The 15,541-nt window shown below is 33.9% G+C and overlaps 1 protein-coding gene and 1 non-coding gene across 2 annotated transcripts; both read right to left on the bottom strand.

The window, feature by feature from the left end:
* Positions 1-3,841: 3,841 nt before the first annotated feature.
* On the bottom strand, positions 3,842-7,575 carry LOC108209771 (uncharacterized). Its single transcript, XR_010288591.1, has 4 exons — positions 7,004-7,575; positions 4,973-5,638; positions 4,391-4,604; positions 3,842-4,300 (listed from the first exon to the last, which is right to left on the bottom strand). It is a non-coding gene; the product is annotated as an uncharacterized LOC108209771 (transcript).
* A 2,847-nt stretch (positions 7,576-10,422) lies between these two features.
* On the bottom strand, positions 10,423-11,622 carry LOC135146795 (F-box/kelch-repeat protein At3g23880-like). Its single transcript, XM_017380864.2, has one exon. The coding sequence runs from the start codon at positions 11,620-11,622 to the stop codon at positions 10,423-10,425; it is 1,200 nt and encodes a 399-aa protein (XP_017236353.2).
* Positions 11,623-15,541: the final 3,919 nt, after the last annotated feature.

The following is a 15,541-nucleotide window of genomic DNA, read 5'->3' as shown; positions in this document are numbered from 1 at the left end:
AGAAGCGGATCTGCGACGAAAAACGAGAACAATTCACATCGATGATTAACAATATAAATTCAATCTCATCATCAAGTAGGATCTTCAACAGTCATGTCAAGTTCTGATACCATGATAGATTTATAAGCTAAGCTATGGAAGTGTATATGTATGATGTATGCAGAATAGAGAAGGGAATGAAAAGTATATTTCATAGAATGATCAGAAATGACAAGATAGTTCTGGTTTTATACTATTACAACCAGTCAACTACAGTTGACTATTTCCAGCTGTAACTAATTGTAGCTAACTATAATCTCTAGTTGTCACTTCCACACACTAGCCTGCAGTGCCCTCATGCTCTGGTGCATTAAGGCTAACATCACTGCGGGGCCAAAACTTATAATCAGGGAGGGCCAGGGTGAGCCAAAGTATGTTGAAAATTTTTGGGAAAAAGTGACTCCACAAGGAATCAAACATGACTCTCCTGGATAGTATAGCCCTACTAAAACCACTTGATCTACAAGTCACTTGTGATTATATATTAGGGTAAAATGGCTTAATCATAATCAAACTGACACTCAACTTGCAACTGGGTGACTGAACTCAAAAAACTTGCGTTCAACTAATTTAAGTAATAATGAGTTGCAATCAAGTAACTAAACTCACGATAGTTTGCATCAACGTGAAATCTCATTGACTATTAACGGAGGGCCGTTAGTATGTGCCCAGTCAGCTGCCACATAACATTTTGACCCTATAATCTTCATTTACTTCTCCGAGGCCTGCTACTTTATTATGTATTGCTTCTGTTTTGATACTCTGAATTAAGAATGCTCTGTCTTATCAACATTTATTTCTCTTTAGTTCAACATATTAGCACACTAAATTAAATTTCTTATATTTTTGGCTACATAAAACAAGCACATACATACAAAAATCAACATTTGATTTTTATTATTTTTTAAGGTAATTATAATTTATAACTTCTCCTCTTTATTATTTATATTTACTAATAAAATTCGAATTAATTAAAATCACTTATCTAATTAAAATATGGTTGTTAATACATTTATTTTGATTTTAAGTATGTGAATAAAGTTTTTAGTGAAGGCACAGATTTCAAAAGAATAAGAAATTGCATAAAATGAACCACGGCATGTCTTAATACCCAGCTTGCTATTGTGGACAAGAGAGAAACAAGATGATGGTGGTGATGCTAATGATTCTATGGATGTTAATCAAGTGACTGGAGATGAGTCGTCGGAGCTTGGTTGCAGATTCTGCACGTGCTTATCCCATATAAAGTGTCAAGTGTGTGTAGGTTTTTATGTTATATTGCTGCTGTTGGTGTTTGAAGAATTCATTTCACACAATCTAGTTCGGACCTAATTGAATTTAAAGTATGTTATAGATGAGTCATGTTGGATAGTTTATTTAGGGTCAGACTCCACCAGGTAAGCATCTAGCAAGCATCCAACGTGTAGTTTTTTGAACACATCAGCACGCCACATCAGTGTTTCGTTTTTTGAACACATCAGCACGCCACATCAGTGTTTCGTTAGTCCCGTTAACAGAGTTGACGGAGATTACCTGATTGCAAGTTTTTAATAGTTTGATTAGTTGACCGCAAGTTTTTTGAGTTCAGTCACCCAATTGCAAGTTGAGTGTCAGTTCGATTATGATTAAGCCATTTTACCCTTATATATTATATAACAACTATTTATAATAATTTCAGGGGGCCCAGGCTGGTCCTGGGCCTAATGTGGCTCCGCCACTGTTGCCACATGGTCCTTAGCACCCATATTAAACTCCATCAAGACGTGCAATTTTTATAATAAAACCCTGTAATTTATTAATTTATAAAAAAACACAAATAAATGTCGTCCTTGTAATAAGTGACTGGTTCTCCTCAAAGAGAGAGTTTCATAGAATCGTGATACGATAAGGGTGAGTTCGAATTAGGGAACCTTATAAAGAGCACAAAAGTGTAGAGTTTTCCTGTGTAGAAGAGCACTCTAATGGGGAAAACCAATGTGGAGGACCACCGTCCGATGATACCCGCGAACGCTTGGAGTGTTCTAAGTAGTCCTTAGAGCTCTGACACTACATTTCCTCATTTTTATCACCTATTTTTTTGGACATGGAAGTACTCGTGTTTCTTGCACTAATATCTATAGTAGCTGAAATAAATAGGTTCCGCTACTCTTTCAATGTTATTGCAACTTGTGATATCATCTGCACAACTTCTGATATCATCTGCACTTCTTCCTCAAATATTGTACTGTTTATATAATCACATGACAGAATAAAAACTTGAACATGTACCTCATCTTGTCTTGGATAAGTATTTGTATTTCTCAATTGAACGAAGTTATTAGGATATTGAAGCATGTAAGCACATTATGTGACTTTATACCTAATGCCTAGCAGAAAAAACAATCATACTAAAAGACGTTACACTAAGTCATGTTTCCTAATTTAATACTAGTATGCTTGTCCGCTACACATGGGCATGCATGATTTTTAAAATATTCAAATTTACATGAGTGAACACATAATTTTTCTTTATAAATTTTTTGAACGAAAATAAATCAGTCCAAAATATTGTATATAATTTGCAAGGTTTATTATACATAATTAAATTGATATGTTTTCTTTTTTCTTTTGTTGATTTGCAATATGAACATAAATTATTTAATACAAATTCGACAATTAAAAAAGTTAAAAATTAAAATAGATATAAATCATTTTATAGAAATTCGACAATTTAAAAATTAAATTTGAAATTTGTATGAGTAAAGAAAAATTTGTTTTTTATATCTTTTTTGAAGGAAAAGAAATTAGTCCAAAATATAATATATAATTTGTAAATTAAACTATAAATAAATAAATAGTTATATATTACAGCAACAACGAACTGATTTGCATTTCCAGGATTATATTCCTTAAACTCGGCTTGAAAATTAACTCAGTTTAGGATTTTCACGTCAAACACTTTTTTCTTAAAAATGGGACTACAGTTAAATCTCTTTAAAGTAATAACGTTGGGACCAACGAAAAAAAATTACTTTATCGAGTTTATTACTTTATTGAGAGTAAAAATACACTATTTACATTATGTTGGGACTAAAAAAATATTATTTTACTGAGGATATTACTTTATTGATTATTACTTAATCGAGGTTCAACTTGTACTTTTATGTTTGCTTAATTTTGCATGGGCCTATAAAAAATTTAAATAAAAAATATGTTTGCTTAATCTTTCATTTGATTAGCAAAGAAAAGAAAATGTATCTTTTAATTTGTAAGTAATAAGTTTTATAATAATAATTTTTTGTTTGTTGTTAGTTTTGCGTAGTTAAATTTAAACGTAACGTACAAATTATTGCTATAGTTGACTTAAACAATATTACTCCTCAAATGTAGTGTGTTTTGAATTGGAAATTAAATTGTATAGTTGTAAAGATGTCATTTTTAGAATATTAAATTTTGATTTATTTATAGTGAATTTTATTATGTAATTTAATTTATAAATATGTTAGTAAAAATAAGACAAAAATTAAGATTATATTTGTAAATTTTTTGAATGAAGACCAACTACTCCTAAATATAATTTATAATGTTAAAATTCATGTTTTTAATTGATTAATATAAATATATTATTGTTAATTGCTTTTAATATCACTTATAATCTAAAGTTAACGTGCTATCTTCGTGTAATTAAAATTTTTTTATTAGTCTTGCATCTTTAATCTTTATGTAAATATGTTTTTCGCAATTTGACATTCTTATTTTGTTGGATTTTATGGATTTGTATTAATTAATATGGAATTTTTACCTAATTATGTTACTAAACAGAAGAAGAATTATATTACTTCATTAAAACAAATATTGTTTTGAAAAATTTCTTGAAAGCATGAACTATTTTTGACCTTGGTACATACGATGAATAAAATAAATTACAATGAATTCTCTCTGAAAAATCATAGCCTATTCGTAGTCTCAGACAGGTTAAGGCATTATGGTTGGATCATAGCTTACACCATGCCTACTGATGCCCAACATTTTACAGTGCTTCGTGGAGTTATCCGCGAGGACTTTTCACGGAATCCGGCTGAAAGCCTGGTTACAAATATCGAGCAGGTCCTCGAGGAGCTTGACACACTCCCAAGCAAGGTGACACAAAAGTTGACAACTGAGGAAGATGTGGAGAACAGCAAGGTTGTGAAGAAAACCTGAATCCCATTCCAGTTCCAGGTAAAGAAATGGGGCAATGAACCCACCGCTAGCAGCGTCCACATGAATTGGTGTATCCCATCTACCAAAAGAAATGAAATAGATAAAAGATGGTCCTATAATCCAGCAAGTCATCAAATGATATGTATTAATGAGCAAGACAGTGGATTACCCCGTTTCTGCGTTTTTCTTAACCAAGAGGTCATTTAAGAGCTTACATTTTCAAATTCTCCATTAAGAGTGGATCCTAGAATAGCTGCAACACAAATGGTGTTCTCATCCACCATTTCTGCAGCCTTTTAAGGGTCCATCACATAGTAGCCGTCTCTCAACTTGACCTCTTTCAGCTCCACTTCAAATTACCTTGCAAATTTCTCCCAACACACCTGCATACCATGGTCATGTAAGGATTCACACAGCAGTGATACTCTAATATTGATTAATACTCCTTGTGTACTTACTTTTTGCTAACAAGAAGCCAGGATTATAATTATATTATACAATGATTCATGTTATAAATATCAATCATTCTACTGCTGCAACTGAATCTTCATATTCATGAAAGTAGCTAATGTCTACAACTTCAGCAGATGATGTTCCTATTGCGTAACGTAGATAGTATATCAATGTATTCAAAATGTGTTTCGAATGAATTTAGCATAAAAATCCAAAGTCAGGCAGCATGAACTCTGGCACTGTGTCATGTTCATAAATCTAAAATTGTTCTCGGTAACTAAATTTCATGCCAAGTTACCATGGAATTCAGGCACTTTGAGTAATGAAATTGTCGAAAGGAAAGCCCTCTTCTTGGAATTGTGGCGATCATTTCTGGGACACAAAGACAGAGAGAGAAAGAGGGTGACCAAAAACTGTTCTATATATGCGCTTGTGACCAGCAAGCATTATCTATCCGGGAAAAATTTTGCACCTTTTTCTTGGCCAGTAAATTGGAGTATAGCTTTATTGTTAATGGGCTTTTGTAATCTGGAGATGAGAAGAGAAGTCCAGGAATACACACTTGACTTGTTTGCAACCTATCAATTATTGTGAATTTGTAAAAATTATCGAGATCAACATTGCTACACCCGTGTGAACATCCACAGTCTGAAAATGACAACTAAAGATTAGAAAGTGGATATTCTCGCATCAGTTTCAGATATGCCCTGTTTTATTAGAAAGAAGAGAAACAAATCTATAGATCAAATCGCAAGACAGAAGCTTGTGGTGAATACTATAATCAGAACCGTTAAAAGTGACTATAAGACTACCGGCATCTGGATGGAGCCAGCTTCTTCATGTAGGAAATCGCAGTACAAATGTCCCGGTGTCCTGAAACTTTCCATTATCTTCGAGTGAAGCTTCTGCTTCTTCTTTCGTAATGAGCCCCTCAATCCATTTTTGTTCTATAAAAGCTCAAAACCTGTAAAAGTTATAAATTAACATCTAATAAGCAAGCGTGATATATTTCATGTTAATCAAATAACTGAAAATACAAAGAGCAAATCCAACACACTCCCCATAAGATTTCAATTCGTCCATATAGAGACATTTTTCAAAATTATATATCTAAAACGGAGACATTTTTCAATCCTATAACATTATGACACTCCTGTTACAAAACAGAGCAACAAAGTTTAAGTTAAAAAAGCAAACCTTCAACGCAAGATAAAAAAGACGTACAACTATTTTTACATCGAAGTTTATTTTATATATAATCAAGATGGTGCCATGTCATCTACCCGTGTAGATTCAGAAAGAACTGGTTGGTTAGGCACCTACAAATTGGAGTGAATTTATTGTCCCTGTTTCCCAAGTTGGAAGCCACTTATTAAATAATAAGAAGGGTTTGTCTAGTGTGTGCCCAAAGGCACATGCTAAACACAAAAATCTATAATTTTGGTGGATTTTGATTGGTGTGGCTAGTGAATTTGCAGAGGGTCCACCATTATAAATAAGCATGAGCCAATCAAAATCCACCAAACTTATAAAATTTGGTGCTTAATGTGTGCCCATGGGCACACACTAGAAAAACCGTAATAAGAATAAGAGTTTATGCACATATAAATCAAGAAGCCAGCATGTAGAAACTAGTATTTATGCTCGTGTTGCAGGGCTTCTAAATTTAAAATATGTACTAAAGATAATATTTACATACTCATAATATAGTGATTTCAAAAAGTGGAATATTAGTTCATAAAATTTCAATGTATGTGTTAGGGTAATCTTTTTAAATTACAGCTTATCGAGTATAAAATTTATCTTTATAATAATGTTATTATTATCTTTTAGTGTGGATCTATAATTTTTATAAAATTAAAATTTAAAAATAAAAATAAGTCACATAAAAAAGTTAAGATTTTCAAGTTATCAAATGTGACTTAATAAGTTACTTACGGTACGAACAAGGAGTTTCTCATTTGTATACTCTACTCAGAATAACATTTATATTTGAGTAGTTTCATTTAGAATAGTTCTTTATTTCTGAAAATTATTTTATATTAACTTTTTAATAAAATTCTAATATGGCACAAATTTATATGACTAATAATATATATATATATAATAATTATTTTGTAGAGATATTTAAAATAATAAAATTAGATAACGTAAAAAATAAAATACATCGGACTTCCTCTCCAAAGCAAGCAATCGCCAGATATTTGTTTTTTCTTTTAGTTGGTTAAAAATGTTATGTTGATGTCATATTTTGTTTAAAATTTGTTTCGTAATTACTTTAAAGTTTGATTTGAAATTTAAAATATAAATTTACGGCAGCAAATTATACCTGGCGTTTGATTTGTAGCTTCTTCGGAAAGCCTCGCATCTCAGCACAAAAGAAGCTTTACTTCTGTTTTCATAAGTTTTACTATGAATTAATTCTAATGTGTGCTCAAGGGCACACAATAAACACTAAATTCTATAAAAATGACTTATTTTGATTGGTGGAGTTGATGTGAATGCAGGAGGGTCATCATCATTTATTGTTCATCCACCAATCAAAAGAAGCTATTTTTATTAGAGTTAGGGACTATTGTATGCCTTTGGGAACACCATAGAAAATCCCTTAATTAAATATATTATTTAGTGTGCACGTGGTTTCAACTTTCAACAATCTCAGCAGTCAGCATTAAACTGAAAAAGCAGCATGCATGAGGTGGAAAGCAGCATGCATGTGGGAGTGTCAATATTCCGCCAGGTGTCAGCAGCAGAGGCTGCAATTGCCAATGGCAGAAGTCCTAATTATAAGCTTGCTGAAGGGTGGTTTCAAAGCTGTCCTGAGATACTATGCAGAAGAGGCATTAGAAACTATAATATACATAGATACATAGATATAGCAACAACATAGGATACAAAGAAAAACACCTTCTTTACCTCTTGACCTATCATCCACATTCCAAAGGTCGCCAAGTACAGGTTCAATTTCCCTCTTGACCTATCATCCACATTCCAAAGGTCGCCAAGTACAGGTTCAATTTCGAGCCTTGAATCATGTTGCTGATCAAGAAATTCGAATACAATAATTAAATCGTCAAGAACATACACACTCAATTCTTCAGTCAAAAATAACTATACCTTTTCCATAGCCGCTTCAAATATATGCAGCAACCTTTATGCCGCACTTCTCTGTACATCATGCAAAACACGAACTCCTAGATTGAAAATTTTCTTGATATCATGAAAACTAATGGATTCACATAATTGTAAGAATTTCTTGACATGTGGAAGCATATCAGTTCTTGTGTCACAACACCGACAACAGTACTCAGCATCTAGAGCTCCTACTATCCCAGCCACGTTGGATTTCAGATCACATATTTCAAAGAATTCTTGACATATAGAAACAGATCAGTTCTTGTGTCACAGCACCGACAATAGTACTTAGCAATCTAGAGCTCCTACTGTCCAGCCACGTTGGATTTCAGGCCACATTCTAATTTCTAGATGAGCCACATGTACACAATTAATACCCAATCATACTACCCGCATAAATATAATACTACCTGCATAAATATAATACCGAATAATCATACTACCTGCATAAATGTGATGTAAGAGAATTCATTAAAAACAGCAGCTACTAAAAATTCATTTGTTTGCATTAAAAAAAATACAATATGGATATAATAAAATCTCCATACTACCACGTTCATTTATAAAATAGCTATAGCAACCAATATGAAAATTCCATAGTAGTAAAGAACCTGTGGACGTATTCTGTTGCCTCGCCCGGGGAATCATACTGTATAATACACCTAAATTCTAGAAAATCCAAGCCTCTTGCAGAAACATCTGTAGACAATAGAAGAGCTGACTTCTCTGTTTTAAATTCATGGAACGAACTTCTCTGCTCCCCATGATCCATGTTTCCATATAATTTATAAGTTTTGCATTCCAGAAAGAGCCTGGATTTTGCTTCTGAATTCGAATTTGGGGGCCACTGAAATTCACTCATCAGTAAATAATGAAAATCTACTGCATCACATCTTGAGAAGAAAACCACAATCTGCACAATTAATCGTTTATTGATTATTACACATAGTATTGAAACAAAATTCAAACAACAAAGCACATACTTACAGAATAATGGCTTCCCCTAATAACTACTGACAAAGAAAGTTAACTTGTGCTCATTAACAATAGTCATCATTCATGAATTAGCTGCTGAAACTATACTCATCAATGACCTTGATGACTATACCAGATTACACTTTACAGTATACAAATTTCATTATTGAATTACTACAAATAGATGTATTCAAAATTCCAGTTACAAATTTTGGCAACTACAGTGATATGTTCGACAATTCATAAATAAAAAGAGAAGCAAGGTTTTTCTAATCCAAATGATATATTCCCAAATAGATATACCTATGACAACTTTTACTATTTTATATACAATTATTTTACATTTTTACCCAAATGTAAGTATAATGTCACAAAGTTATCCCTATAATACTCCTAATAGCCTACCAAGTACTCAAACAAAACAGGAAATTTATAACATTTCCTTGATTTTCCAGATAAAAATACAGTAACAATGAGCTTGGTAAATGATACTGTTGTTTTTCTTATATCACATCAAAACAAATAAAAGTCTCTTAAGACTTTAATCAGACAGAAAGCCTATAAAGTATTCATCAGAAAACACGTAATATAGCTATAATTACCACCTCCACTAATAACAGAAACCACAAATCAGATCAAAAGAGCATTAGATCCGACAATAAAAAGAGTTAAAGAACCCTAATTAAGCGTAGTTAAAAAGTAAACCGAATTAAGAAACGGAGAAAGGGGTAGAGAGATTACCAGTTCCGGTGGAGAGGTAGATTTAATCGGAAAATCAATTTCCCAGCGGCGAAGCGGAGCTTGAAATCCTAGAAGCACAAAGCACGCAGAGAGAGAATTTGAACAGTGGTTCAAAATTTGAATAAGACAATAATGGAGTGTTGTGTATGTAAGACGATGCTGGGTTTTATGTGGTTGGGAGAGAAGCACGTTGCCATGAGTGGCCGTATAAATAAATTAGTGTAAATGTAGAGGGACAAAATTGACTTTTTATAGAAAAATAGGCAACATGATCTATAATATAGAGAGATTTCGATTTGTCACCAATTTTAATCAATCTAAGTTTGAGGAAAAGAACCACTTAAGTTGTGTCCCCTTAAGAACATAGCCACATAAGAAAGTTTAGAAAAGTCAAGACTTTGGCGATATTAGTGCAGAGATATCAGATCTTAAAAAGAGCTTAGCAAACTGCGGAGCTCTGCAGTCAATGTTCCCAAGTAGAATACATCACCTTCAAGTATGCCTAAACTCACGATCAACCACAACTCAAACAAACCAAGTAATTTGGCGTAAATACGTTTTGAATCAAACTGAAGTTTCAAACTAGTAAACCTATGTGTCAACTCAGCTAATTAAAGATCTCAAGAAGCACAGATTCCTCAAATGTATTAAAAAAAGTTTGGCAATTCAAGATTAATAACATTGCCAAAAATAAACCTGTATAAAAATTCATATATTTATGCTACAAGTTGCTATGATCTTTATTCTATTTAAGAGAATAATAGAACTCTCCAAGCAAAATTTATTAACTGGAGTAGGGGCATAGTAGAGCCTATCAAATATATAGAACATGGTTGAACAAGTTTAGAACAGGGTAAAACTGCTCCGATCAATAACTAACACAAACACAAAAAATAATTATCTCACGGGAACCAGAGTTTCTACAAAACTTGAAAAACCATTAATAAACCCCGTTGAATGGTCCAGCGGAATTTTCTTCAAGGATCTAGTTTCAACATCATAAAAGAAAAACACCTGCAAGTTATCAAAGCCCCTCTTCCAACATAATGTCCGGTCAAGCAACATCAATCCATTAGTCCAGTAACCCATGGGATTTACATAACTACACAAAGTATCAGCAATTTGAAAGAGTCGCGTCCAGGAATTATCAATACCATAATCATTCATCACCCATACTTCGAATAAGTTCCCTCGTTCCCCGCACCAATGTATCATGGCTAATCTTTCATCTATCACCGAAAGTTTCCACTCATCAAAAGATCTCTCATCATCATCCACCACTATATCAAAAATAGCACTATAATTATCAAAGACATTCATAATTCCTACCTTCTCATCTTTAACTTTATAGTACACAATATAGTCGGTCTCATTTGTTCTGTGTTGTTTGCTCCTTTTGGTGGCCCAATGAAAAGATCCATTCAAGAAGACAGGAGTCTGAACTCGATAGACAGTAGGAATGGAATCAACACCAGCAAAATAATTGCAATGAATAGTTGTCCAAGAATCGGCGCTCATCTTGTAGACCTCAATATCAAATCCCGGAGATCCAACTTTTACAATCACATAATCATTAATTTCGGGGACATAACCAAATTCAAGAACATCAGGCTTACAAGTAGATTGATGTTTAGGGAGAAATCTACATTGTCTAATAACCGGATTCCATAATTGTATCGAAAAATCAGGAGTTTTGGCATTAGCATCGTCAAAAGTATGATCATACTGATACCAAATAGCAACACAAATCAGACCGTTGCACGAACCAATAACAGAATAGCGGAAACTTGTGTCGATAATCGGAATGGGGGGATTAAGGGGTAAACAAGAAAGCACTTGTTTTGTGTTATTAACATCCACTGATAACAAATAATGTCTCAATTGATAGAATGAGTGCCAGCCAGAGTGTAACAAGACTAGGGATTGAGAATCAGAACGATTAATTGAAGCGAGATGAGTGCGCACAAAATTAGGGTTTTGAATGACACAACGAAAGTGCTTACAGACACACTTACATAACAATAAAGATTTTACCGGAAGCTTCAGGAAGATCTCGATTTGTAGCTCCTCAGAAATATCAATCAGGGACTTCCCCATTCGCATGATGAATCAAATTGAGTCATATCTTTCCGATGGGAGCTCCATAAATAGGCGATTTCTTTCCATTCGATTTGATTTCAATTTTTGGGTGTTTGCTGAACGCAGGGGTCTAAACAAACCAAACTGTTGGTGAGTTACTCGAGCTCGGCTCGTAAAATATTGAAGTTTGATTCGATAATAATCGAGTCGAGCTCGAACTCGAGCTATTTGGATGTTTTACCGAGCCGAGCTCGAGCTTCAAATTACTCGGTTCGTAAGGTTCGCGAGCCTTATCGAGCCTCTACTATTTTTTAATTTTTTTATTATAAATATATTTTTACAAATATATTGAATACTTATTTATAATTTATAGATTTAATCGAATCGAATTCGAGCCAAACCAATCATATTTCGAGTTTTTGGCAATATTTGGTGACTCGATTCGAGCTTTCAAGCCGAACTCGAGCCTATCGAACTGTTTTCGAACCGAGTTTCGAACTTGAAACTAAAGGCTCGATCGAACTCGAACTCGAGCTCGAGCCCCAAACTTTTCAATCGTCTCGAGCCGAGCCTAGCAGTGTTCGACTCGGCTCGGCTCAATTACACTCCTAGCTAAACGCAGTTTGGTGCTATTGGGTTGATCCGGTTTAAACCTTTTGTGGACACAACCCACTATATTCTCTTTGTCAATTTTTAAACTCAACCCATTAAAATTTGTTTGTAACTCAACCCAATTTATCATGCTTCGAATTAGGTTTGTTTGGCCCGTTTATACGCGATTTTGTTAAATTCTTTTTTTGACTGAGGGTTTTTGTTAGAGTTAGACTCTGAATATAAAAAATTGATGTATAAGAAAAAATTGGAAACTTGGATGCACTTGTTGCTATAATTAAATCAAAATGATAAACAAGTGAAGCAGATAACTATTTAAACATATCAAATATTTATATAATTTATGGTATTCCAAACCACTCAAAGTATATATATGACAAAGAATTAATTACATTTTGTAACTCTTAAATTTGCTCCAAATGCAGTTTAGTATCTGAACTTTAAAACGTGGCAATATGCACCCTAAACTTAACATTCTCGTGCAAGTTGCAACCCCTAGTCACTATTCCGTCCAAATCTGCCGTTAACTTTAACTGTTTAAGAGGTAACAGTGGGTATATTAGTTTCTAACAGCTATTTTACCCCCTATGACTTCTCAAAGTTTATGTATTATATTTTGAAATTATTTTTAAACGTACACAACGATGTAAAAAATATTAAAATAATTTTTAAAATATGTATTTATTTTAAAATTTTAAAATAAGTTACATCGTTTATATAAAATAAATAAATTTTCAGTATCTAAATCTAGATACGTATTTCAAAAATTATTTTAAATTTTTTTACATCGTTGTGTGTGTTCAGAAATAATTTCAAAATATAATACATAATTTTTGAGGGGTCACAGGGGATAAAGTAGCTGTTAGAAACTAATATACACATTGTTACCTCTCAAACAGTTAAAGTTAACGGCAGATTTGGACGGAATAGGACTAGGGGTTACAACTTGCACGAGAATATTAAGTTTAGGGTGCGTATTGTCACGTTTTAAAGTTCAGGTATTAAACTGCGTTTGGAGCAAACCTAGGGGTTACAAAGTGTAATTAACTCTATGACAAATAATGATCACAGTTAGGAATGGCAGAAAAAACCGATCCGAATGGATACCCGACCGTTTCGAACCGAATGGATTTTACCGAACCCGGTTTTTTGGATTTGGATTTGGATTTGGATTTGATTTTTTGACCCGAATGAGTTTGGATTTGGATTTAAGGTATTCCGTATCGAAACCCGACCCAAAATCCAAACCCGATCCAAACCCGAAACCCGAAAAAAAATCCAAATAATATATTATATATGATATATATGTTATTTAGTAGTAAAATAACGTTAGTACAGGCCCAAGAATATGATTTGGCCCAGTTTAACCCAAGTTAGGAATTAGCCCATTTACAAGTATACAACCTAATCGCAATTTCTCATAAGTCATACCTAGTTTTGTAGTTCCAGACTTGAAGTCTCCGCCTTTCTGAATCCTGCATTCGTCAAGCTTCCGCCTTCCGCCTGTTGGAGTTTAATCCTGATTCTTAGGGATATTATTTAAATAAGTCACATATATTAGTTTCTAGTTTTATGTAACAGCATTAGTCATGTTTAGCTATTTTTATGGTCCACTTTGTTAGTGGTACGTGCAGTTATTTTCTAGCTTATTAACTAGCCTATGTAGTATGTAACCTGGTGACTTAGAATATATAAGAAAGTTTGCATTCCTTCTCCAGAAATTAGATTTATTCTTGTGCAAAGTCTATTTGTGATTTGCCAACAGTGGTATCAGAGCTATGGCTATGAATAGCTCGAACCAGGTTTCTGTCCCTATGTTGGATGGGAAAAATTATAATCGATGGACAGTACAAATGAGGGTACTGTTTGACTACCACGAGTTGCTAGATATCGTGGAGAAAGGTTTCGAGGCACTTGATGAGAAGGCAACGGATGCACAGAAGGCTGTTCACAAAGAAAACAAGAAGAAGGACAGGAAAACATTGTACTTTATACATCAGGGAGTGACAGATGAAGTATTTACAAAGATTGAAGCCGCGACTACGTCAAAGCAAGCCTGGGACATTTTAATAACAACTTACACAGGTGCTGAGAAGGTAAAGAAGGTGAGGCTACAAACCTTGAGGCGTCAATATGAAAGCTTGCAAATGGAATCCAATGAGTCTATAACAACCTATGTTAGTAGACTCTTATCGATAACAAATCAGATGAAAACCTATGGTGAGAAGCATGATGAGCAAGCTATTGTTGAAAAGATCTTACGGTCGTTAACTTCTGAATTTGAAAGTAAAGTTGTGGCTATTGAGGAAGCCCATGATTTGGCTTCGATGTCTGTTGATGAATTATCTGGTACATTACAAGCTCATGAACAACGCATAAATGAGAGAAAAGCAAGGAAGCCAATTGAGCAAGCTCTACAGGTACAGGCCTCTATTAAAGATCATCTGAAAGATGCATACAAAAACTATGGTTACTCTCGTGGAAGAGGAAGAGGTCAAGGCCGAGGTGGCCGATATCATAATCAGCGAGGACGTGGTGGTTATCAGAACACTACTGGATCTAGTGGCAACCAAGAGAATGATCAGGAGAGGTTGGATTTTAATCGAAATCAACATACAAGAGGACGTGGACGTGGGCGCGGAAAAGGACGGTATGATAAGTCTAATGTTGAGTGTTTCTCATGTCATAAATATGGTCATTATTCAAGTGAATGCAGAAACATAAACAAAGAACAAAGGGCCAGCTTTACTCGACAAGATGATGAAGAAGAAGAACATTCTCTTTTAATGGTTACTTCATCCGATCAAATATCAAGTAATCATACATGGCTGATTGACACTGGCTGTACTAATCATATGTGTGGCAACAAAGCTTTATTTACAGAACTTGACGAGTCCTATCATACAAGAGTCAAATTTGCAGATGATAGCAGCATACCGGTGATGGGAAAAGGAATGATTCTTGTCGAATTAAAGAACGGAGACCAGAAATATATCTCTGATGTGTTCTGTGTACCAGGAATGAAGACAAATTTGCTAAGTGTGGGACAACTGGCTGAAAAGGGGCATGAGATGATTCTTCGAAATGGAAAACTTTCAATTTATGATGGAAAAGGTACTTCTATTCTTATTGCACCAATGACGAAAAATCGAATGTTTCAAGTAGATATATCAACTAGTGCCTATAAGTGCTTTAATGCGATCATAAAAGATGAGTCTTGGTTATGGCACTTGCGATTTGGGCACTTGAATTTTCAGAGCTTGAAATTGCTTGAACAAGAAAAATTGGTGAAGGACATGCCTCCGATTCAACATCCTGATCAATT

This window comes from Daucus carota, chromosome 2, assembly GCF_001625215.2.
Source record: "Daucus carota subsp. sativus chromosome 2, DH1 v3.0, whole genome shotgun sequence".
NCBI classification, from domain to species: domain Eukaryota; kingdom Viridiplantae; phylum Streptophyta; class Magnoliopsida; order Apiales; family Apiaceae; genus Daucus; species Daucus carota.
Note: the sequence above shows the minus strand (reverse complement) of the source record. Positions and strands in the feature narration are given on the sequence as shown.